Below are 26,393 nucleotides of genomic sequence, written 5' to 3' on the forward strand. Positions count from 1 at the left end.
TGACCCTAGGAACTTACTGAAAAGTTTGGATACTCCTGGTCAATGTGATGGGTACTGAGAAAAGGGCGGCTACATGGTCTGGGGCCTAGGGCGGCCAAGACTGCAAATCCGCCTCTGCTGATATGGCGTACATAATGTCAGGAGAATATATCAGGCGTAAATGGAAGGAGGAATTAGGGGCCTAACTACTAAAACTGGTGTTTTTAGTTAAGCTCGGTTTCGGCAATGCCGTAATCATTTGTATTAGTGACACGAAGCTCTATCTCGTACATACAGCCGTTTAAGAGATACAGTTGGGCATTTCAGTATAACATACAGTTTCGCATATGAGAATTCTAATCTTTATTTTCATTTATCTCAAAACTACGTTTTTGTAAAAAGGCCCATGTAATCCTAAACACCCGAGTTTGGAAGTGCTTCCAGGAATTATAGTCAAAGAAAGTAAATGCGTGACCCGAGGCACGCCTGGGTTCTGAATAACTATGCATGGAATTTGATAAAAAAACAAGGAGTCGCGCTGAGACAAAGTATTGTAGGGTTCCATCTCCTACCGAGAAAAAAGGGAATTGAATCCATTAAGGCCGAATTACTCCTGCCGAGTGCTTGGTCGAGTAACAAATGCTCGTCGCTCTCCTGTAACGTCATGCTTGCCGCGGACATGCTCGCACGTCAGTGGGCCACAACGGGTGTCGCGAAGAACACGTACAGAAACGAGTTGCGTTCGTAACATGTCTGTTTCACCCGTACTTATATTATTTCAGTGGCTATCTCTTTCTAATGCGTTCCGTTCCATTTAGCTATTAATGATGTCATTTGTAGCCATTTCATTAATTCACACATATTCGTTATGCCTATTATTTTCTTGTGCGTTTCGTTATTCGATATCAATCTATAAACAGGAACGTGCCATATTTTTTGTTCGATTAGTATTAACATAATGTATTGTATTAATTTGAATGTACAAGTTACTATTTGATTATTATCTCGAAAGGTAATAATTAAAAGGCAAGAGACAAAGTAGACTTGCCCATTTATATAATATTTGGCTCATTTATATAGCGCCAATTTCTTAAAAAATCACCTCAAGGGAGCTGCATGTATTCTGCATAATCATGCTATCTCATCCATACACGAATGTCTCTGTCATATCTTTAGACATACGTTCCTTACAGATAGCGTCGCTTAGAAGTTAGTTGAAAAATTTACTAATTACTTATATGTTACGTGTTTAAACGTTTTTTAAATAAAAAAATACTCTTATATTCTACTACAATTTATTCAAGAATGCATATTCATTACATGAAACAAACAATGCCATTCAATTCAACTGCGTGACATTAAAATGAAAAACGAAATATGCCTTGTTCTTGCCTGGGCTTTGAATGAAAAAAAAATATCTCGTTAGATTATTATTCAAAAATAATTAATCTACAAGAAAAATTTCGTTGAAAGGTAAGTTTTCGAAAATCCGTTTGCTGTATTCCTCAAAGACAGCGCCAAAAGCATTTTGTGTCGGCTCCCTGAGTTCAGTGTAGATCTCCTCCCAGTTGTCATTCAGGAAGCGGTTCATATTGTCTCCCAATGCCTTGTCGCCATTGAATAGATTACCAAAGTAATATGTCGCCCTGAAAAAAACATTTACTATGAAGACAGCCTCAAAGGAAAAACAATGAAAACAAAAACAAAAAACGCGAAAGGGATTTTACTTAAAACAGGCTAAAGACAAGAGACCCTTGTCCGATTAAAAATTAAGATATCTTACGTACATATTTTAAAAATGGTAATACTCAATATTGACAAATTGAAAATGTTTTTTTCCTTGTTGCAATATTCAATCACTTATAGCATCATTGCTTGGAGTGGTGTGCTTGATTACTATACTATGTTACGTAATACAGTCTCCCTATTAAATTAAAAGAATGGTTACCCTACAATTAAAAGGGGCTTGGTTACCCCAGCTTACCCGCAGCTGGCCGCCGCGTGTTCGGCACGGACCACACACAGCGTCTTCGGCTCAACACTGGTCACTACCTGCCGCCTCCGCAGTCCAGACCCGACCTTGGTCACAACAACAGTGTCTCTCGCGGAAGCAAACTACACGCCAACATGACGTGCATAATTACGCGATATTAGACGCGATCTCGTTCCAGTTTTCTAAACTAGATGCTTTGCGCTACCAATTTCCAATCATGTTTATTATCTCAGCTCGAACTGAACTCAATGGAGTCTCGTTTCCGGGTAGATTCCGAGTGCATATCATCACCTCAACAGTACCGCCGCCCTTGCAGGCGCGGGCCATTACCAGCTCGATACGTCATGCCGCCACCCATCATCAGAACTTGGAAACCCGTAAGCTTTCTCGGCATACCCTTTCTTGTGTTCAATAGTTAACTTCATGTAAAATCCACGCTTCATCCTGTCGTCAGTTTAGAGAGAGAGTAGAGATCTATGTCAACCCTGTATTTCTCGAGATGATTAATATACCTTGTGCCTTTTTACCCATGTGTTATTATTGTGTGTCAGCCTTTCCAACCTCCTAACCGATGGACGAGCTGATGATTAAAGGAGCTGCTCACCCCTGATAGTACACGAGTCATCTGCTTACCCATTCACTGAGCTAGCCAATTCATAACCTGGTTCGATTCCAGTTAGGTGGTGGCCCATATCTTAGCACTGACGCAAACGTGGGTTTTCTTTGGTTATTAATCGTCCATCGGGAGGTCAAATTGGAAATAACCTTGTACTCTTTCACTGTGTTTTCATGCCTTGTTTTGTATTAACCATTGAATAACTATGTTTTCTTCTAATAAATCATAGCTGTTCTACAAACCATCGCGTCAAATCTAAAACAACCGTGTCACATTAAAACTATTCTGTGTTAAATTACAACTTTTACGAATCGTCACTCGACAAAATTTAATTACCGGTATTCTATCACAAAGTGCGCAATCGACGTTTACTTCTTTTCGGACATCTCAAACATCACATAGTGATCCAAAACCATGAAGGTTTACTTTCCAAGTACAACTATTAGAGAGAACGAGCTACAATAAACAACAATTCAACAATTTCAAATCTTGTACATGATACAAAATAAATTCCTTGTTTGTGGAATTTATTAGTCAGTTCGTCTGCACAAGAATACAACCAAGGAAATTAAAGCCCTTCTGCCATTTGATAATTTCGTTTTATATGTAATGAAGGTGGGTAGAGTATCCTTTTTTTTTTTAAAGTCTAGAAAGCCGATCCACTCTTTACATATAATTGAGATTCGCGTTGACGTGAATGCCCCATCTGTCACATATTGCTAATTGGCGCGACTTTGACGGGATGTAAGGAACTAGCGTGTAAATAGCCAAAAACTGGTTCTGCCTAAACTCAGACAATTTGTCACGAATCACAAGAACCCTACAATAATTGTTGAAAGAACAAACAATACTCCCTCGAAATCTGTATTCGGAAATTTTTCGAAAAATTATTTTTTTTTCTTTTTCGAAATTTTTTTTCAAAAACGCACATCTCAGGGACTTTTTCACTAAAATCCCAGGGTAACCCCTCGCCGTTTTTTTTCACAAACCAAGGACTTTGAAAATTTTTCGAAATTTTTTTCAAAAACGCACATCTCAGGGACTTTTTCACTAAAATCCCAGGGTAACCTCTGGCCATTTATTTCCACACGTTAAGGACTTTGAAATTTTTTTCAAAAACGCACATCTCAGGAACTTTTCCATCAAAAACACAAGGAAACCGCTGGCCATTTTTTTTCCATATTGGGACTTTGAAAAATTTCACAAAATTCTTCACCCATCATCACAAGCACATCTTTTTTTGAAAAATAACCAGCCACACACTCTGACAATTCCTTTTTCTTCTCACAAAGTCTAACTCGACTTCCACAAAATGAATCCTCAAAACAACACCTTAGGCATAATAGCCAACATCTGCTCTCAAAGTACGCAAAGTTTAGAAAAGGAATTAAAAGACAGGAATATTTCTCCTTTCAACAAAACCAAAAACGTCCTGATTAAGTACGCAACATTCTACAACAGGAAATATATTAGGAGACTGCAATTTCAACCCGGCAGTATAACAATCTCTGACACAAGCATACCCTCTTGCACAGAAATTAAACCACCAGTTATACCCATCAAGGAAACCACAAAACCCTTCGACCTAACTGGATGGAAAATTAAGTACAACGGCAATACTAACGTAGAAGATTTCATCGACCGAATTGAAGAAACAGCCGCGATACGCAACATTCCTACTGAGATACTACACCGTAACTTCATAGATCTCATCTCACACGAACTACTCTCCTGGCATAGAATCCACAAGAAAAAAGTAAACTCCTGGCCCGAACTCAAAGCTGCTCTCCTGAAAAACCAAAAGAAACACAGTATAGGATTAAGTCTACTCTGTTTTCTATCAAACAATCCTCCAACGAAACAGTAGCACAATACGCCCAGAGAGCAGATCTTCTAAACATCAAACTGACAACTCCAGTCCCCGAAACAGAGCTAGTTCTTATCTTAATTGATGGCCTTCTAGCAAGATATGAGAACATAATAACCTCTCAAAAAATATCCGCAGTAGAACAACTCAAGGATGTCTGTCTACTACTAGAAAACTACCAAGATAAAAGAAGAAACACCAAGCCTTCTAACGAGCCCCTTCTACCAAGCCTCGCCTCTCGGTCAACCAATCAAATCAAACCAGAGTTTAACGAGAAGAAGTTTTGCACCTTTTGCAAAAGAACCGGACACTCACAATCATCTTGCTACAAAAAAGCAAAACTTTCGTATACCCAAGACAACAGAGGCCACCAAAAGCGCCCCGGTGACCATTCTCCTCAACATGACAACTTGAGAGAAATCTTCAAGAGATCAAGAAATAATCTTGAAAGAATACATCCTTCTAACAACTTAATTGCAAGACCACCTACAGATTTCTCCAAACCTCCGCCGAATTGGTCCAAGAGAACTCCAAAAAACTAAGATCCAACCCCTCGCAAATTCATTCAATATCCAGGGCTACTGAATGGACCGAGTGGTTGAAACACATTGCATATTTCAAAAAGGCCTTACGACTTTCTACGGTGAGCTGCACCCAAGCTAAAGATGGTCGCCCATACGCGCATTTTTCTGTTAATGACGTCGTTTTCTCTGGACTACTGGATAGTGGAGCTTCAGTTAGCTGCCTCGGCGGTAACGCCCACATTCCCTTTGTCAACAACGGATTCACAATCAACAAACACCCCGCTTTCGTCACCACTGCAGACAACAACACTCAAAAAGTCACAGGAGCAATTGTCCTACCTGTCAAGTGTGGAAGCAAATCATTTCCAATAAATTTTCTAATCGTACCAACCATCACCCAGAAATTTATTCTTGGAGTTGATTTTTGGAAAGAATTCAACATTGCACCTCAGGTTTTCAACCCTTGCAACAACACCACACCCACCACCTCAATCAACGAAATCCGTACAATAATTCCGTACGAGAACCTGCACCCACCACAGACCGAACAACTGGAAGACATGATCAAGAAATTTGAATCAATCTCGTTCGAAAAGTGTGGATTTGGTTTGACACATTTAGTCGAACACCACATCAAGACAAATGGACCTCCTATCAAACAAAGATACTACAATTTGGCTCCCCAGAAACTAAAACTGTTGGAGAAGGAACTGGATGATATGCTAAATATGGGCATCGTGGTTCCCAGCAGAAGCGCCTGGACCAACCCCACACTTCTGGTATCCAAAAAAGACGGTTCCGCCCGATTCTGCCTCGACAGTAGAAGACTTAATGCCTGCACTGAGGCTGACGCGTACCCACTTCCCCTTGTACACGCAATCCTGGATAAACTACGCAACGCAAAATTCATCTCTTCAATAGATCTGTCCAAAGCATTCTGGCAGATACCTCTGGATGATGTTTCATGTGAAAAAACAGCATTTGTAGTGCCCGGCAGAGGAATGTTCCACTTTAAGAGACTCCCTTTCGGTTTAAAAAACAGCCCTGCTGAGCTACAAAGACTGATGGACAGACTGTTCGGCCCCGAATCCGAAAATAATTTGTTCTGCTACCTGGACGACCTAATAATCATCAGCGACACGTTTGAAAAACACATCACCACCCTAGAAAAAGTATTCCAACAACTCAAGTTTGCCGGATTAACAATCAACCTTAAGAAATCCGAATTTTGCAAATCACGCCTACGCTACCTCGGCTTTGTAATAGACGAAAAAGGTCTAAGGACCGACCCTGCCAAAGTCGAAGCTATGACAAACTTTCCCAGGCCAAAGAACGCTAAAGAAGTCAAAGGTTTCCTTGGTCTCGCCGGATACTACAAAAGATTCATAAGGGATTTCTCCACAATAGCGGCCCCTCTTAGTAAAATTACCGGTACCCGAAAAGGTGTCAGTAACTTCACCTGGTCTACTGAAACTGAAAAGGCTTTCACCTCTCTAAAAACAGCACTGCAATCTGCACCGGTACTAAACTGTCCAGATTTCGATCTGCCTTTCACCCTGCATACAGACGCCTCCAATGTTGGAATCGGCGGGGTCTTAACACAAGAATTCCCCGACGGCGAACACCCAGTGGCATACTTCTCTCGTAGTCTAAACAAACACGAAAAAAACTATGGGATAACGGGAAAAGAACTTTTCGCAGTCATGGACTCTATCCACCATTTCCGCGGCTATATCGAAGGCAGTAAGTTCTCAGTCATCACCGATCACAGCAGCCTAAAATGGTTGATTTCATTAAGCAACCTTTCTGGCAGATTGGCCCGCTGGTCGTCTCGCCTATCCCAATACACCTTTGATGTCATCCATCGTAAAGGCGCAGACAATATTGTCCCAGACGCCCTCTCAAGAATAGAACTCGCCACTCTGACCTCCGAAGAAACGACACCAACTCCTACCACCAAAGACACTTGGTATTTAAAAACCTACGAGGAATGCAGAAACAACCCGCAAAAATTTCCCAACTTTATTATAAAGGAAGGTCGGTTATATCGTAACTGCAAACCACCACTGTCTATACTCGAGGACTATGCTTGGAAGCTAGTCATTCCCTCAGAGGACACACAAAAAATTATCATCAACAATCACAGCGGCCCCGGATCCATACACCCAGGAACTTTCAAAACTTATAAGAAAATAGCCTTAAGGTATTATTGGCCAGGCCTGTTTAAACAAGTTCGCAACTACATCTCTAAGTGCGACATTTGCAAAGCATACAAACATAGTACTGCACCCCCATCTGGTCTCATGAATAACCCCAAACGAGCGGACAGACCACTACAATCACTCTCTATGGATCTCATCGGCCCCTTCCCCAGAAGCTACGCCGGAAACATGCATATACTTAGCATAGTGGATATATTCACCAAGTTCTGTTGGATCTTCCCATTAAAAAGAGCCACAGCATCTGCAATCATAAACTTGTTAGAAAAAACATTTTTATCCCCTACGGCACCCCTCGCACCATCATTTGCGACAGCGGAAAACAATTCATAGCCCTGGAATTCAAGGAATTTCTGGCCAAATACGGCATAAAAGATATTTTCTATAATACACTTTACACGCCTCAAAATAATACAGTAGAGCGTTACAACCAGACCATCAATACAGCTCTGGCAATCCTGGTTGACAAAGATCAACGAACATGGTGCAAAAATCTGGAAAAAATTCAAACTGCACTAAACAATACGGTGAACCTCACTACTGGATACACCCCTTTCTTCCTGAAACACGGTATGGAACAAATTGTTCATGGATCCTTGCATGGGGACGCTAGTCTCCCATCATCTTCTCTTTCTACTGATAACCCATCAGAGAACTACGCTCACCGTCTTGAAGAACTTTCCGCTATTTACAGCGAAGTCACAGATGCGTTAATACTACTCACAAAAAGAGTGCTAAAAGATACAATTTACGCAGGAAACATGTTACCTTTAAGGAAAACGACACAGTTTGGAGACGCAACAACACACTCTCACAAGGTGCTTTGTACTTCTCTGAAAAACTAGCTCCTCGCTTTGTTAAAGCAAAAGTGCTGAGAAAAATCTCAGATGTAGTATATACCCTATCAGACGCCTCTGGTAAACACATCGGTAACTACCACGTGAAAGATATTGTCAAACTAGGAAGTGTGGATACAATGGACACCACCTTCACTAGGTCACTACACTCATAACTAACAAACTTCTGGCTCTACCTTTGTCCCACGAGATTTTGCCCTCGTGCAGACAAACGGCATGTCTTATCGCGTAAGTTTCATATAAAAACTCGCATTTCGACCTCTGCAAGGTAACCTTCTCATTTTTCTAAAAACACAGAAGTGTCAACTGTGGTTTTTTTAATCATTTCTCACCCATACATGTACAACTATGCTTTTTTGTATAAACCTTTTGTTATTTTTGTTTCTTTGTCACACCTCACCGTGTAATGTTTATAATTGTACTCATATTTTGTACGTATCTCCTCTGGAACTGATCATTCCAGTCAAGAGACTTTTTACGCCTCCCAAACAGTTTATGCTCCCGGAGTCATGACCCTGGACATCAATTGTTAGTCGTCACCATTCCGACACTTACGACACTAAATACATAACTATTTTTGTCATAACTACCACAAAAGTCACGTACAACATTGTATGTAAATGTTTTTTTTAATCCTCTCATGTTCTTTGTTCTTCACATTGTTTTTCACATTGTTCTTTCACATTTGTTCGTCACATTTGTTCCAATGGGTTACATCGTACATAAAACAATGACCCTTTGCAACATACACCCAATTGAGGTGAATATCCTACCCCTGTAATTCGTAATCATAATGCGTGTGTAAATTCCAGCTCGGTATCGTCATTTGATTCAAATTACACAGGTGTAACAAATAAAAGTTACAATTACCTTTGTTTAAAGTTTTTTCAGTTTTTTCTAAAAAATTGAATGGCGCTCAACATTCCCATTTGCTCTAATTTGCTGTTTTCCAGAATTTGATATTGACACGTCAATTCTGAAAAAGGTTGTTGTAAAGGAGAACAAACACCGATTTGTCCTCCTCATCAATAACAATGTATCATACATAACACCTTTCGGTCACATTGAGTATGTAAAATCTTAAGATCTCAACTTCCTGACCCCAATTTGTTATATTATGTACTATTTTTGACTTAAATAGCATTAATTTGCCTTGTCAAATACACCAAGCCAGATCACTCATATTAAGTTATCCTGTGTCTCTAGGTGCCTTTTGTATCAATTTGTATCATAAAGTTCACAACATTCGTGTTCGTGGCAATTTTGGCAACACCAAGGGTGTTTCCCGTTTTTTTGTTTGGTCATTTTAAGTAAGTAAAACCCTAAAAGGTCTTAAATAAACCACTACAAACCTTTTTGTAAGCAAAGAGTTAGTAAAACCAATAGGTCTCTTCTGCTATACTGTGTGTCTTGTAAGACATCCTTAGGCATATGTCTTGTATTATTGCCAACTTAACGCATAAACCCAACCAAAGGTTATGCCATCGTCTTTTTGATAATACCAATAGCCACTACTTGATTGTTTTTGACATTGTGTATGTATCTTTTTTCCGGTATTGAAATGGTATTTTTTTTATTATTGAACGTTGATATGTTATTTTCATGATACATGAGAATGTTACAATATCCACCATAAGACGAGGGATCGTTATAAAATCTAACATTATACATGAGAATGTTATAATATCTACCATGATACGAGAAGTTCGTTATAATTACTTTTTTTACTGGCTTACATACACTGTGGCCAAAGAGATAATTTGTTCCATAAATGGTTATAAATATCTATGTTGTACCGTCCTTTCAATACTAGGGTCCTTTTGTAATTCGTTCAATTTCTACATGAGACGTGGAAACGTTATAATATTTACCATGATTCGTGCGAACGATACAATATCTTGTTGTTGTTTTCTTTAAATAAGTTGACACTATGTACTTGTTCTACCAGACGTAGATCATTTTACCCTGACTTGTCGCCCTTAATTGGGACCCTTTTGTATAACTCATGACACTGAGGGAAATGTCCTTCACTGTAGTGAGAATTTTTGTTCTCTTCAAACAAACATGAAGTTGTGCATTCAGCAATTTTTTCGCTAACTGATACCTGTGGACTTCTTGTCAGCGGACCCAAGAACCATCCACTATCCATTGACCATGGACTAGCCATCAGCTTCACTGTTGGTTATGAGGTATCGTGTCGTGGGAGTTAATCGAGACAGTGACACAAAACCACCTAAATCGTTGTCTGGGAGACGAATAAGAAAAACTCTCAGGTTTTTTAAGCTTGAGCAAGGGTCTGTCATGTTCTCACAAACTGTAGAAGATTAAAAACGACCCCTAATCTTTCACCAAATACACGTGAAAGATTAGATTGTTATTACTGTGTATTCTCCTTCACCTTTTCATCAAATTCATGTATATTTGTAAAAAGTTAGGAAATTTGCTGGTTGATATATTTCGTCCTCACATAGAGATCGAATTGAGAATTAGCTCAGTCACTATCAATTTTCGCTACTCAACCCTCCATCCTTCACCCTTCCATCAAACTCATGTACATTTGTAAGAAGTTAGGAAATCTGCTGGTTGACCACATTTCGTTCTCTGAAAGAGATCGAACGGAGAATCAGCTCCATCACCAACAGACCTTCTCGCTCAACGCCATTTTTTTCTCATCCTTCATTATCCTTGAGGTTAATTTCATGAATCTGGAAGGTGTACCCTACGCACATAGCGTATCGTCTGTCTATAAGACAATCTTTATCCATGAAATTTGCTTCAAAATCTCCTCTTTCACCCCATTCCTAGGTAATCAACACATTTCTTGTAATTTTGAAAGTCGTAAGTTGTTATCGCTCAAGCGCTAACACCGGCCATGGAAGGCCAACTTCTTTCAGAAACTTGGTGTTACTACTGTACAACCACCTACCTATACCTTGTATATCAAATAGGTAACCTCACGCCAGTCGTGATAGTTTTTTTTGTCTCCCCAATCTCGGGATACTCATGGTATAGTCAGCATATTAGATCTCTCTACTCTCTCTCTCTAACCAACAACGTTTTTTTGTCTTTTTGTCTTTTCTCTTGAACACAATTTGTTTCTCTCCAAACGTTTTTTCATCATTGGTCTACCAGGCAGGTAAACTTCAAAAATTTTGGCTCTAATAATAACCTGTCCCCGGATTAAAAAGAAGACCAGCAGCCCTCCTCATCACCTGCAAGCTGAGCTTCACTTCTTTGCCACCTTCACTTCCATCACTCACTTTTCTCCAATCTCTGCGTACCAAAAACACCCGACCATACCCAAATTAGGTGTGAGTCGTGCGTGTAGTAGCAAATCAAGTCGTCTCATCATTCAAACCACATTCAAAAGAACCAACCTCAGAGCATGCCAGCTCAAGGTTAGTTATTGTTCCTGCAAATCAACTACTTGCCATTGTGCAATCAACCACTTGCCATTGTGCAATCAACTACTTGCCATTGTGCAATCAACTACTTGCCGTTGTGCAATCAACTACTTGCCGTTTGTACAAATCAACTACCTGCCGTTTGTACAAATCAACCACTTGCCATTATGCAATCAACTACTTGCCGTTGTGCAATCAACTACCCGCCGTTTGTACAAATCAACTACCTGCCGTTTGTACAAATCAACCACTTGCCATTATGCAATCAACTACTTACCATTGTGCAATCAACTACTTGCCGTTTGTACAAATCAACTACTTGCCATTGTGCAATCAACCACTTGCCGTTGTGCAATCAACTACTTGCCGTTTGTACAAATCAACTACCTGCCGTTTGTACAAATCAACTACCTGCCGTTTGTACAAATCAACCACTTGCCATTGTGCAATCAACTACTTGCCGTTGTGCAATCAACTACTTGCCATTGTGCAATCAACTACTTGCTGTTTGTACAAATCAACTACCTGCCGTTTGTACAAATCAACCACTTGCCATTGTGCAATCAACCACTTGCCGTTGGGCAAATCAACTACTTGCCGATGCGCAAACTCAACATAATAGCCATTACACGCATCAATCATCAATCAACTTACTGGTATTACTCCATGTTATTACCAACTTCATTTCACCTTGACAACCACTGCTCCACCACATCAGCACAATGGAATTCACGCTGGTACAACAACAACAGAACCCGGATACTTCTGGCCCTCAGCATCACCATCTCTCAACCACAACCGAGAAGCACAGTTCAATTTCTATGGCCCTAGTGATACTTGAGTGCAATCTCAAATGGGTCAAGTTACAGTGAAAATGTAACTTCAATAACTTCCAGTGAAATTACGTCTACTTGATACTCGACGAAACACTACGCTCTTCAAACTAAGCTTACAGACCAATGAAATTTTAGAGTCATGTTGTTTTTTTTTTTTTTTTTCATCATTGCATAACCTTGTACGTTTGTCTTTTCATCACTGCATAAACTTGTATGTTTGTCTTTTCATCATTGCATAACCTTGTATGTTTGTCTTTTCATCATTGCATAACCTTGTATGTTTGTCTTTTCATCACTGCATAAACTTGTATGTTTGTCTTTTCATCACTGCATAACCTTGTATGTTGTCTTTTCATCATTGCATAACCATTTTTTTCTTTCTTTTTTGTAAATCAACACTTTTTTTTCTCTCTCTACTTCCATCACGACAAGGTGAAGAGGATTTTTTTACGCCTAAAGCTTCATTACCACGTCGCCTTTTACTGGCGGAGGGGAATGTGTTACGTAATACAGTCTCCCTATTAAATTAAAAGAATGGTTACCCTACAATTAAAAGGGGCTTGGTTACCCCAGCTTACCCGCAGCTGGCCGCCGCGTGTTCGGCACAGACCACACACAGCGTCTTCGGCTCAACACTGGTCACTACCTGCCGCCCCCGCAGTCCAGACCCGACCTTGGTCACAACAACAGTGTCTCTCGCGGAAGCAAACTACACGCCAACATGACGTGCATAGTTACGCGATATTAGACGCGATCTCGTTCCAGTTTTCTAAACTAGATGCTTTGCGCTACCAATTTCCAATCATGTTTATTATCTCAGCTCGAACTGAACTCAATGGAGTCTCGTTTCCGGGTAGATTCCGAGTGCATATCATCACCTCAACAGTACCGCCGCCCTTGCAGGCGCGGGCCATTACCAGCTCGATACGTCATGCCGCCACCCATCATCAGAACTTGGAAACCCGTAAGCTTTCTCGGCATACCCTTTCTTGTGTTCAATAGTTAACTTCATGTAAAATCCACGCTTCATCCTGTCGTCAGTTTAGAGAGAGAGTAGAGATCTGTGTCAACCCTGTATTTCTCGAGATGATTAATATACCGTGTGCCTTTTTACCCATGTGTTATTATTGTGTGTCAGCCTTTCCAACCTCCTAACCGATGGACGAGCTAATGATTAAAGGAGCTGCTCACCCCTGACAGTACACGAGTCATCTGCTTACCCATTCACTGAGCTAGCCAATTCATAGCCTGGTTCGATTCCAGTTAGGTGGTGGCCCATATCTTAGCAACTAAGCCTTTACAAATAACTAAAAATATGTTTAAAGTTATATGTAATTATATTTTATATTCAAATTGAATTAGCACAAGGATAATGTGATTTAAACCACTAGAACTAATTCAAAATTAATGTAAACATATTGCAGTTTTATTCTTCCTCGTAAATTTTTATCTTCTCCCTATACAAGTTCAAATTACGTATAAAATATCATACTGTTAAACAAATTTATAATAACGAATGAAATTGATACAATATTCGTATACATTCTTCGTAAAAAAATGTTTCTTTTCTCACTATAATATTTTCAACATATATTATGAATACTGCAATATCAACATGTCCGTTACGCACTTATTTTGTACTTTAGGCCAACTTACTTTAACTCTACTTAGAGGTAAAACTTTTATTTTATAACTTAAAAATTTATAATGTATCCGACTACTTTCTAATGATTTGTTATATTTCTCACACACAAGCAGCGCCTTAATAGATTCGCATTGCTTGTTTTGGTTTTTGGTTTTCGTGTCGGAGGAATATTAGCCCAGTCAATGAAAGCATTAAACTGAAACAAATCAGGGGAAAGCTGAATTTTTGCAAGTGAATAGTACCTTCTACAGGGTGTATTTTCACAAAAGTCCCCACTCTCCCCCCCCCCCCCCGCCTGTAACCCTCAATAAAATAAAATTAATAAAAAAAGCACGAACCTTTTCATGTTTACTTTCAAAGTTAACTTTTTTATTTTCATGTACTCTTTACCGTCCTTCATCTGCGACTCTCCTTTTATGACGATGTAGCATTCGACATTTTCTGTAAAGGAAAAAAATGTGTTCAATCCCTCGTCTGGCTAAGTCCTTCATCACAACACAAGCAAACTTTTTCGGCTCACTGTGGAAGTAGGAGATTTCCAAAAATTGCCGGGTTATTTGTAATCCAGTAATGTTTGTCTTTCTTTAAAATAATGAAAGTCAGAAACATAAAAAAAAACTGTTTCGCATAATTATATTATCCATCAATTTTGTGGAAGTTTTCCAGTAAGGAATACATATATGAAGAGGCCGAATAAATCAAATTAAGTACTGAATTCAGACTGATCATCTATAGATCAAGGACCTTACTTATAAAAGTGTTTTAAATTTCACACACCTGTAAACTACCATTTCTGTATAAAAGTCAAATAAATAGGACTGTACGCACCGGTTTTTTTCACCTAAGACAACTCAAGTCTGCCCGAAGAAACCTTCCTACAGAAGCAACAAAACTACTTATCAACGTAGTCTCACGTCTCGATTATTACAGCGGCATTTATCCCAGCCTTCCGAAATATCAAATCGACAAACTTCAATCAGTGTTTAATACAGCAGCACGGCTCATAACCGGGGTTTCAAAATAATCGCACATTTCAGAACACATTATTGGCGCAAGTGCCCTGAAATAATCCAGTACAAATTGTGCTGGATGGTGTTTGAATCCACCAATGAAATGGCCCCACCCTACACCTCTGAACTATGCGTCCCGGAAAACACTGGTCTGAGGCAGTCAACTCTTAGATCAGCAACATCATCAGCTGTAGGCAGACTGATAGAACCTAAGTGCAAGCCAAATACTAAGTTGTGATCGCGCTTTCGGAGTATCTGGGCCGAAGGCTTGGAAAAAACTCCCTCCGGGGTCCATAACAAGTCCAACAGAATTCAGGTCTAAACTAAAAACTTACCTTTTAAGCTGTCATACCCTTAAATTAAATATACCATTCCTGAGAGAAAGTCCAGTTATATTCAATTTTCCAACTATGTCCTAAATCCTGTATCTAAATTTTGCTAATAAACAATTAGATAATGTTAATTAAGTGTTAATCTCAAGTGACCTATCAGGTAAGTATTGTACTGTATATTATCTCCATAAATAGTTAGTAATAACATTCAGATCACTGAAGAAATGTATTATAAATTTGTACAGCGCCCTTGAGGTGATTTTGCACAAAAACGCCGCTATATAAGTCATCCAATTATTATTATTAAATGGTTGCTCATCAGTTGCGTAAAATTTTAAACGAAGGGGGTAAATAATTATTTCCCAGTGCTGATAAAAGAAGTGCCATAGTTTATAAAACAAAATTTATTGTTTTTTAGATAATATAGACATCTGTTGTAGTTAGATTATAATTTTCGGTGTTAAATGGCAAAAGTTATACTTACTCATCGACAACTTGTTTTGGCCATTTCCTTGAATGGGCAGGATGAGCACCTTTCCTTCGATTTTGTAGGGGCCTGCCAGTGTCAAGAGTTCTGCGTCAAGCTTAATTTTTAACACGAAATCTTTAGGACTCGAGAGTTTTCCACTAAAAAAGAATACAAAAAATTTCTAGAAAAATGAGGTGAAGTTTTGAACAAAAGTGAAAAAGAAAAATACCAAAGTAGAACTTTATCGTGCAAGTATGATGTCTTTTTCATATATTTTTCCCATTTTCAACGTTCAAATATATTATTAACCTTTTAGGTGGAACCTTTTATACTTTTTTCAAGGGGAAATAAAACAGATTATTATTTGTAATGTGCAGTACCACGAAGGCACCAGTGGGACTAGGAAATCCTCATTCAGGGTATAAGGGTGAAAGGAGTAGAGAAGAGAATTAGATGGAAAAAGAGAAAGTTTACGAGAAGTAATACGGCGTAATAAAATGCCATTCGGTGGGCACTTATCACAATGTATTTTAAATTTGAAAATATACTCGTAGATCGATAATTTCGATTTACTTTTGTAATGTTTTTTGTTCAAAATATTTTTGATATTACCTAATTGATATTTTTATTTATTGATTTAACGTCCAAAGGGCTTTTACATGCAGTTAGTGGAATTTAAAGATGACAGATAATTTTAAAAAGAAATAATAAAAATAAAATTACAAATAAAATAAGACACATGGATAAAAAAATAAAATACATGGATGAGCTTAAGGCGAAGTTTCACTATTTTGATTAATCTTTATAACGAATTGAAGTACATTATGAATACCAAAAAATATGTTTTAGATAAATTAAAAGTTTTCCTATCTTTTCGTTTGAGTACAATACAAATAAAAAAATAAATTACACAATAAAATATATATCAATAAATAAAATGTAAACTACTAAAAAAATATTTTTTCAATAGAAATTTATGAACGCGTAAAGGTAACAACTTTAAAAAATACAGTATTATAGCTAAGATTATCTGTGACAGTTTCACTTGATTGACTTTTTTGCTTTCTTATAAAATTATTTAAAAATAAATAAAAACCAGTTTTTGCTGGAAATCGAACGTTTCTGGACTCCGTTTGTCAAGCGATTTTAATGCCTTTTACCTACCATATAAGGTATACCAAGAATATACACATTTTTGGCTTGTAGCTTCCTCTTAAGAGAAGTGTTGGAATACATATTTTATTTGATCGACAAAATTCGCCTAAAGATTATATTTAATACGTCAATAACAAGAGAAATATTGGTTTCCCATGGTGTAAAGCCTCTGTATAGAGTATAGAGGAATGTGTGTTTGGGTATACTGTAGTATAACAGATTTACGAGTTGCAGGAATTCCCAACAGTCGAAATTAAAGAAAGTAGTTTTAGAATATTTAATAAAAAATGATAGTTTATATATTCTAGTAACAAGAGTACAAAATAAGTACAGAAAAAAAGTATGAAAGTAATTACAGCGCAATTGTAGTAACTTTGATAAAATCATAAGTAAATGCTCAGTGTGTCATTGGAAGCCTTTACCCTGTACCCTCATTATGGATGACTAAATTCTTATTTGTGTGATTCAGGAGAGTTTGTGGAAAGAAAAAAATGCTGAGGTTATTTGGCCAGTCGAAAGCATCGGGAGTCACTTGGTTCATTACAGATGTACTTCTTTAATGAACCAAGGAAAATGTTTTTCTGGGATCTGGTAAAGGAGTTTTATACGATTATTTAATACGAAATTAAACTGACTATTTAAAGTATTTACTTACGTTACAGATCTGACATGCACACTGGAAAGCCCGGAAAAATTATTATCCGTGAAGTCCAGCTTAATGGCTATGGGACTGGAGGCCCCCTGCTCGATGTGGATTTCGGCAATGTTTAGAGGGTCCAGGTCTATGGCCTGCAGGTCTGAATTGCCATGCCCAGACAGTTGGTGGATTGCATCTTCCACAGCCTCGACGAGGCATGTGTTGTTCTTATTATCGAGTTCCGGGGCCACTCGGCATCTTTTGAAGGAAGCGGCTAGAAGAGTACATTAAAAGAACATGTCATTATCTAAAAACCCTTTCCATTCGAGTGGCGTTACTGCGAGGCAAATGTGTTTATTTAGAACGTCTCGCTCTTTGCTAAAGGGTTTTACAATTTTTGTACCTATATTAAGTCTACAACCCTTTTTGGGTGTGAAATAGACCTCGTCCCTGCCTAATCAGACGCCTCCTACACCGGACAAGTGTTCACACAGAGTCGACGGCGCCTCCCTCACCGCCATATGCGGGCTGGAGGAATGGTTGAGCGAACTCGGCAACCTTCCGCCCACCTTCCGAATGTCTGACGCTCACTTAGTCCCCAGGGTCGAATTGTAATCCTGCGGAGGGGCACGGTAGTCGTTCTTTGTGTACGGACCATGGAACTAGGATCAATGGAAGCGGCATAATTTGTCGAGATGTATTAAATAATACGCAAAACCAATGAAGCTCCCATAATTGTCAACGCCCTTGTGGGGGGGGGATAGAGACGGGGAAGAGCGGTAAGCGAGCGCGGAGGGGGCCGTGGGTCAGAGTTAAGGGCCGAACTGTGAACGGGCTGCACATTATTTTATTTATTTTTTATTAAAAAAACATCCTTAATTTTTTGTCACATTTTGGGCATACAGCGCATTACGCATTATTTGCCAAACAAAGAATGGTGGTAAAAATATAAAATTAACTAGTGCAGAAAGGGAAGTAAAAAAAGACATACATATTGTTTATTTATTTATTGTACCATACATGTTATTGTTAATTACCTAAATCTGATTTCACGTAACTATTTTTTTGCCAAATCAAGATTATGATCGAATCGTGTAGTGCGCGTCCAAATAAATCGGTATCAATCTTCATGGAATGTATAACAAGTGCAATTGGGTGAAAAACTAATGTTATGAACTTGCTGAAACTCGCAGCGCCATTCCTTGGTGCTAATATTGCGCAATTCATCAGTTTGAATAGATTTTTTTTTTCTATTAGGTAGAATTATTTTAAATAATCAACAGATTTGCAGAGTACAATTTTGTGCATTATTATATTCTTTTCTAATGTAAACTGGTGCTTGACTTTTAGGAAAGGAGTTGTCGTTAATAATATAAGAAAAAACTTAAAACTTATCCATCACACTAGACGAATCAAAAAGACAGAAAACATTGCAAGTTATAAACCCATATTGCGATGAAGAAACTTAATTTATTTTGTAACAAAAATTGACAACATCGTTCCTCTAGATAAAAAAAAATATTGGAAAAGTTTCATGAATACAAATCAAAAATAAAAATTTGGCTGAAAGAGTTCGATGAAAAAACTCTAATAAAAACACTAAAAACGACATAAAAGTCAAATTAAATAACTTTACAGTGTTACAGTGTATCAACTATATATATACTAGCTGACCCGGAGGGACACATAATCACCTATTGGTAAGAAATATACTTTACGACCTATTCTCATACCTAAAAAATATACATACAAAATTTCATAAAAATCGGTCGAGCCGTTTCGGAGGAGTGTGACCACAAACACCATGACACGAGATTTCTTATATATACAATATACATATATAAAGATTTATTTTCAAAGAAAGACAAAAATTTCCGGATTACGAATAACTTGATAATATAGAGTTAGGTAGTATTATTTTATTTAATCAACAGATTTGCATAGTACAATTTTGTGCATTATTATTTCCCTATGGAAGCTGGTGCTTGACTTTAAGAAAATGAGTGGTCGTAAATAATATAAGAAAAAACTCTACAGTTTTACAGTGATAACAAAAAAAAGAAGAAAAAAAATCAAATTAAAGATAAGTACAGGAGACATGAATAACAATTTTAAATAATCAATAAAATATTATGTTATAAACACAATTTATAGGCATGATACAAAATGAATAAATATAAACATCAAACCAAGCTTTGACGGCCGGCATAGTCCAGTGGTAACGCATTGGACTGCCATTCCGAAGGTCGCGGGTTCGAACCCGGCGTGCGCAAATAAATTTTATTTGATTAATTTGTGTTATTTCACAATTAATTAATTAAAATAATATATAGTATATTTGCGGCACGTTCCAGAGTGGAAGATACTACCAGTATCGCCCTGGTGTAAGACCACCATTCAGAATTGAAACGTTGCTCCAAATGGCTTTAGCCGTGTTTAGTGACTAGATCTGAATAGCCAGGTACTTCCCCACCTTCCTCTTTCCCTTCCCCACTTACCTTCAGCCTCACAACACCCCCCAATTGGGGATGCCATAGTCTCACTGGCTCCAGACGGGAGCAGTTGGGACTCTTGTGAGGTATTCACTATAACAAATAAATAAAAAAACCATGGTTCCAAAAATACGATAAAAAAACACGGAATATCTTAGAATCGTACTATACTAGGTACTATCTACACCGGAAAAAAATAAAATGTGATACAAGTGAACTTTTAAGAGTTATTTATCGAAAACCTAAAATAGTGACACACATCTCGTCGTACCGACGCGCGCACATGCGCGATTGTTCACAAAACTAGGATTTAAAGTACGACCTAGGTATATATATATACAGACGGTTCCCTGATCAACACATCGACAATTCAACACACATTTTAAAAGTACATTATAAAGTCATTAAAAAAGAAGGAAAAAAAACCTTACCTAACTTCCCAGTTAATAAAGTTTTTGTTTCATCACTTTCCATGACTTTATACCACTTTTAAAATTCGTGTTGAATCGTCGATGTGTTGATTTATCAGGTCACCATACAAGACAAATCATTATAAACGTGTGTTATAAATTAATAAAAAAATAAAGGTTTGTTGGTAATTTTTAATTATTATAAAATAAGTTGACTGATTCGGCCCATTGGCATTCGTCCGCCGCGTGATTCCGAGATGGCGTGCTGGCGTGATGGCGGTTGAAATGAACTCGTCAAAAAATTAACTATAAAATGTCTAATTGAGCGGTGTTTAAATACTTATATGTGAAAGGTAAGGCCGTCTTTCTTCTTAATTTTCTTCACAGAATTGCTTATACACAATTTTACGGCGCAGTTAACCATTTTTCTATGTTTTATCAGCGTTTTACTAGGAGCTCAATACGCGACCGAGGTGTAAAAGCTAATGTCAGCCGTCTCCGTAAAATTCCACAAAATTCACACTTGGAGCGCGCGGACACACTTCACATGCTGTCTCTCTAGTATCCATACTCTTTGGTACGGACAGACCGATCGCAATGCACATTCACGATGGGACTGCCAGTGGACGGGTGTAATACTCTCCGGTAAAATTTATATATGTTCAAATGTAGATTCCTTCAATATAAACATGAATGTATGTAATGTGTTTTCTTTTTCTATTTAATTTTTTTTTGTTTTCTCTATAAATGGCCTAATCTTTATGCAGCTATTTCATCCATTATTATGTTTAGGCTTCTTTTATTTTAACTATACCTGTATAAATTTCAATACTTGGTATGTGTAAGATATTTTCTTATTTTCACTTCTATTATTTTAATTACTTTTTTATTTTTATTTATGTTTTTTTTGTTGTAACATCAATTTTATGTTGAAACTTTACTGGTTCGTGCAAACATGTAACATGTAATTATTTATATAACATATATATATATATATATATATATACAGAATCTGAATTCTATTACCCCGTTAGCCGTATACAAAATTTGGGTAGTGACTTTAAAGATTTTGTTGATATATTCAACACATCATTCACCAAATTAAACAAAATTAAAAAGTCATTCCCAATTTATTTCAGAAAGAAGAACATCAAATTAAAAATAATTTAACTATAGAAACTACGTAGCTCTGTATATGTTACCAATATTTTGTAATTTTCGTTGTATTATATTTTTCCATCTCGCATGGTGGGGTGTCTAGTTTCCACTTTATTTCGTTTTTGACATTGTTTTTGTTTTAGAGGTTGTGTTTTATTTTGTCTTCTATTTTTTTTTTGATTTTGTTTTTTGATTTTGCATTGATTTTGTTGTGTTCTATTATTTAGTTTTGTTATTTAGATGTTCTTTGTGAAAAAGAAAAATAACATTTAAAAGTCCAGCCAGGTGTAAAATTATAAATAAATAACTGTTTACTTCCCCAATAAACTAAAATAAAAAAATAAAATAGTTTTACTCGCCATACATTCCCATTGGTATTGTATGACGAGCGGTATGCTGAAATAGACCGAGCAATGACGTGTAAAGCGTGGTTGCATGATAATTCTACACAGTGACAATTCAACACACCTTTAAAAAGTGATATAAAGTCATTAAAAACAATGAAAAAAAATTAATTAAACCTAACCTAACCTAACCTACTTAACCCAGTTAGTAAATTTTTTGTTTCATCACTTTCCATGACTTTATATAACTTTTAAAAGATGTGATCAATTATCATTTTGATGATTTATCCGGTCACCGTAAAGCGTAATGTATCTTTCTTGTAAAAGTGTGTTTATAATATGTAGCTTTAGATATTTAGAATATATCGAGTATCTGTTCGGTTTTTTTTTCAGACTGCCACAGTACAAATCTTTTGAACAACTAATTCAGATTATTTAGTTTGTGTTGGGAAGATATTTAATATCTGTGTTGCCAAGTTATATTGATGTATTTTGGCGACAGTTAATTTGTCATAGGGTGCTTGAAACTATTCGATTATTTTTGCTCTTGTGTTTTGCGGGTGAGGTATGTGGTGAGGTGATGTTAAGAAACAGTTTTTATCGATGATTTTTTTAATGAATAGTTTATTAATGTCCAGTATTTTGTTTTTAAACATTAGCTGTTCTGTCGAATGTTGGCAAGGCTTTTGAAACTTGGTCTAATTATCAAAAGAATTTTAAGGTGAGTGTCTGCTGATCCTCCCTATACTGATATACAATAGTTCGAATCGTTAGGTCTTCTCCTCTTCCTTGAGGACATAAACGAACTCCGAATGTCCAATGCTTGCTGATGATACTGCTCTGTTATTTGAATGTACTGGAGACGTTGACGAGTTTAATAAACATGTTAACGAGACTTGTCAATTAATAGCAAACTGGCTGTTGTCACAAAATCTGTCGCTTAACACAAACAAAACTGATCTTCTAAAATTTTGTCCAGTACAAGCTACACCTATAAACATAAATGTTAACTTTAATAATAATCATATCGAACCTTCCCAAACTTGTTCACTGCTGGAAATACAACTAGATGCAAATATAAACTGGAGAGAACATGTATCTAAAGTCGTAGCAAAAATCAGTAGCTTTTCTTTTGTTCTAGGCACCCTTAATTTCTTAAACATCGAGTCAGTAATCACCGTATACTATGGATACGTATACTCAATGATAAAATACGGAATAGTTTTTTGGGGAAACTCAGTAAACGCCAAAGATGTTTTTATCATCCAAAAGAGGTGCCTACGAAAAATTACAAACTCTGATCACCAGGATTGATGTAGACCAATTTTTAAGAATCTCAAACTTCTGACAGTGACGGACATATAATGGAGTTACGCCTGTTAGTTCGATCATCTCCAGAAAATTTCCCACAGAAAAACTCAAGACATAAACACGCAACAAGGTTCACAGAAAACTAAATAATCCCAAAAGCAAACAAACTGTATGTCAAAAAAAACCACACTACATGACCATTAAAGTATATAAAAACCTTCCACGTAGCATCAAACAAATAACCGACCTAATCAAAATTTAAATCATCACTAAAAACATTTCTTTTAAACAAATTTCACTGCACTTTTTTTTCATTTTTTTTTATTTACATATATTTGTTAGGTTTTATAAAATAATATGTATTTGTTGGGTTAGCTGGACAAAATAGGATGTACCTATAAGATATACCTTTTGTACTCTGTATTTTTGTACAATAAATGTTTTTTAATTTGAATTTGAATGCTTTTACAAAGTGCAGATCAATATTTTTTTAGTTATTTTAATGACATAATTAGTGTTATTTTGAAGATGTGTGATAATTTCCGGATTTTTTAGTGAGTAAATTAATATGGAGATCCCAATTTAGTTTATGGTCAACAGTTAAGCCGTGATATTTAATACTTAAATTAACTTTGTGAACCTGATTGTACGCAGACAACCGAAATCAGTGTTATTGACGTGAAAAATCACAGAAGAGTCAACATCTAGACAAATGATATCCAATTTTCAAAGTGGCGTTTGAAATATTTTTTTGTCAAAAATATTACACAATAGGTAGGTACTTTATCACTTGTCTGAGTTATTCAAACAATCAGTTTGATTCAAAATTCAAAGCAAATTAGAGTTCATTGTACCAGATTTCACGTAGGACAAAGGAAGCAGTATTCCTAAGGTATTACTTGCATTTATCATCTAATTACCTTTAAAGTGTATGTGCGAGCATACAATATTTTTTTTTTTTTTCAAAATATTTTTATAAAACAGTAAGAAAATTTAAAATATATGATATAATAATGTTATATTGTTGTGACGAAGTGAAACATAGAGTTTCATGTTTTAATGACGTTTTGTTTGTATTTTTTTAATACAATATCAGCTATTCTAATAAAAAAAAACCACTTCACAATCGTTAAATGGTATTTTAGTTACACATTGTACAATTCCTGTACAATTTTAATTTCGAATTATTACTAATAAAAATATCTCGCAACACTGTTTATTGTTAGACTGGCGCATGGGCAAAACTGGCGCATTTTCATGGACAGCTGTGATTTGTGATTTGTAATGTAAGTTTTAAAACACACTGTGTTAATAATTTCTATTCTAATTAGTAAAATTTAATATATAAACTATTATTTGTGTTATTTTTGTCAGTTTTAACAAATTAATAATGTTGTGAATATAATTTCAACTTATTGTCAGAAGCAAGGTAATTTTTAATATTTTATTTTTTAATTGACTTTTACCGCATGAATTAAATAATACTCCTATGAAAGTGATGTTTATATTAATATTAATACCTTATGCACGTGCAGGTAAATACAATTTTTTTAAATCAACGTTGATATTGTTACAAAATGGATCCAAGTAGTCAGATTTTTTTTTGGTTATTCTCCGGGATTTATTATTATAATTTATAATAATTTTTACTTGTATGAACGAGATAAAAAGTAAGGTGTCAGCTTTCTTGCAAACTCCTCAAGTAAAAAGGCTGTGTTTTTGGAATTTTGATCTATTTTAAATTTTGCAATGATTTGATCAAAAATGTTTGTGATAAGCTTTTTTTATTTGTTCGAAATCAAAATATTGCACTTTAGAATATTTAAATATATATCAAATACAAAAATCTGATATGTAAATTTATCAAGTTCTTAAAATAGTATTTTTAAGACTTCTTCATAATTAAAAATATATATAAAACATTTAAAATACCTTGGAAAAAATCCCAAATTCGATGAGAAATTATTATTATTTCAAGTTGATAGTACAGATAAACAACCCTCTTTGACTGGATATGCGATGTTTATATCTTTTTACCTTTCTGTGAACTATTTTATGTCAGTTTCTATTTTACGTTTCAATTAGGATGGTTTTCACATACACGTTCGTTTTTAAATTGAATAAAATTTTCACCATCTTTTTTAGTAAGACTTTTTTAATGGCAAATTCTATCTATAAATTATGGATCAGTGCACAGCGCCCTTGAGGTGATTTTGCAAGAAAAAGGCGCTATACAAATGATCCAAATATTACTATTATCATTGACTTTAACTCGCAAAACAATTTTTACAATAATACAAGTTATAAAGATTTGAAATAACCGTTTAGCTGCCTTACAAAAAGAATATAGTTAAATTTAAGTTTTAAAAGATTGTGAAAAACTTTCAAAGGTTAGCGAAAACTATTCTATTACGAAACTGAACTTAGCAAATTTAGCCAATGTATTTCAAAACCAGGCGAAGCTTAATTCCAAATCACTATATTGATTAATCTTTATAACGAATTGGTGTACATAATGAATATCAAAAAATATGCTTTAGATAAATTGAAGGTTTTCCTATCGTTTCGCTTGAGTAGAATACAAATAAATTACTCAATAAAAATATAAGTGAAAACTACAAAAAAAATATATTTTTCAATAGAAATGTATGAACGCATAAAGGAAACAACTTTTAAAAATACAGTGCTATAGCTAAGATTATCTGTGACAGTTTCACTTGATTTACTTTTTTGCTTTCTTATAAAATTAATTACAAAATAAATAAAAACCACTTTTGTGCTTGAAATCGAACGTTTCTAGACTACTTTGACTTCTGTCAAGCGATTTTAATGCCTATTCCCTAAAATATAAGGTATACCAAGAATATAAACATTTTTGGCTTGTAGTTTCCTCTTAAGGAGTCGGTGTAACATTTTATTATAGAAATGTCACATAATGGATTGCTTTTTACAATATCACTCAGAATTTTTAAAATAAAACATTTTTTTAATACTTACGGAATTTCACACCTAATCCAAAGTCATTACACAAAGCGATGAGAACAAGGACTGAAAACCACTTAACCATATTGTAAATTTTCTTAGCGTATAAAATACACTCGTTGCAGTCTAGTTGCAACCCAGCAGAGAGATTGC

General features: G+C 36.1%; 1 protein-coding gene across 1 annotated transcript; it reads right to left on the reverse strand.

The window, feature by feature from the left end:
- Positions 1 to 1,423: 1,423 nt before the first annotated feature.
- LOC149417237 (protein takeout-like) lies at positions 1,424 to 26,382 on the reverse strand. The gene is made up of 8 exons (XM_089640561.1): positions 26,256 to 26,382; positions 17,562 to 17,817; positions 15,767 to 15,909; positions 14,293 to 14,381; positions 12,874 to 13,004; positions 5,219 to 5,273; positions 1,964 to 2,094; positions 1,424 to 1,625 (listed from the first exon to the last, which is right to left on the reverse strand). Exons 1-8 carry the CDS (start codon positions 26,323 to 26,325, stop codon positions 1,424 to 1,426), a joined length of 1,077 nt encoding a protein of 358 aa, XP_089496687.1. The 5' UTR covers positions 26,326 to 26,382.
- Between the last annotated feature and the right edge of the window lie 11 nt (positions 26,383 to 26,393).

Source organism: Hesperophylax consimilis, chromosome 15, assembly GCF_061612785.1.
Source record: "Hesperophylax consimilis isolate HC1 chromosome 15, BYU_Hcon_1.0, whole genome shotgun sequence".
In the NCBI taxonomy this organism is placed as follows: domain Eukaryota; kingdom Metazoa; phylum Arthropoda; class Insecta; order Trichoptera; family Limnephilidae; genus Hesperophylax; species Hesperophylax consimilis.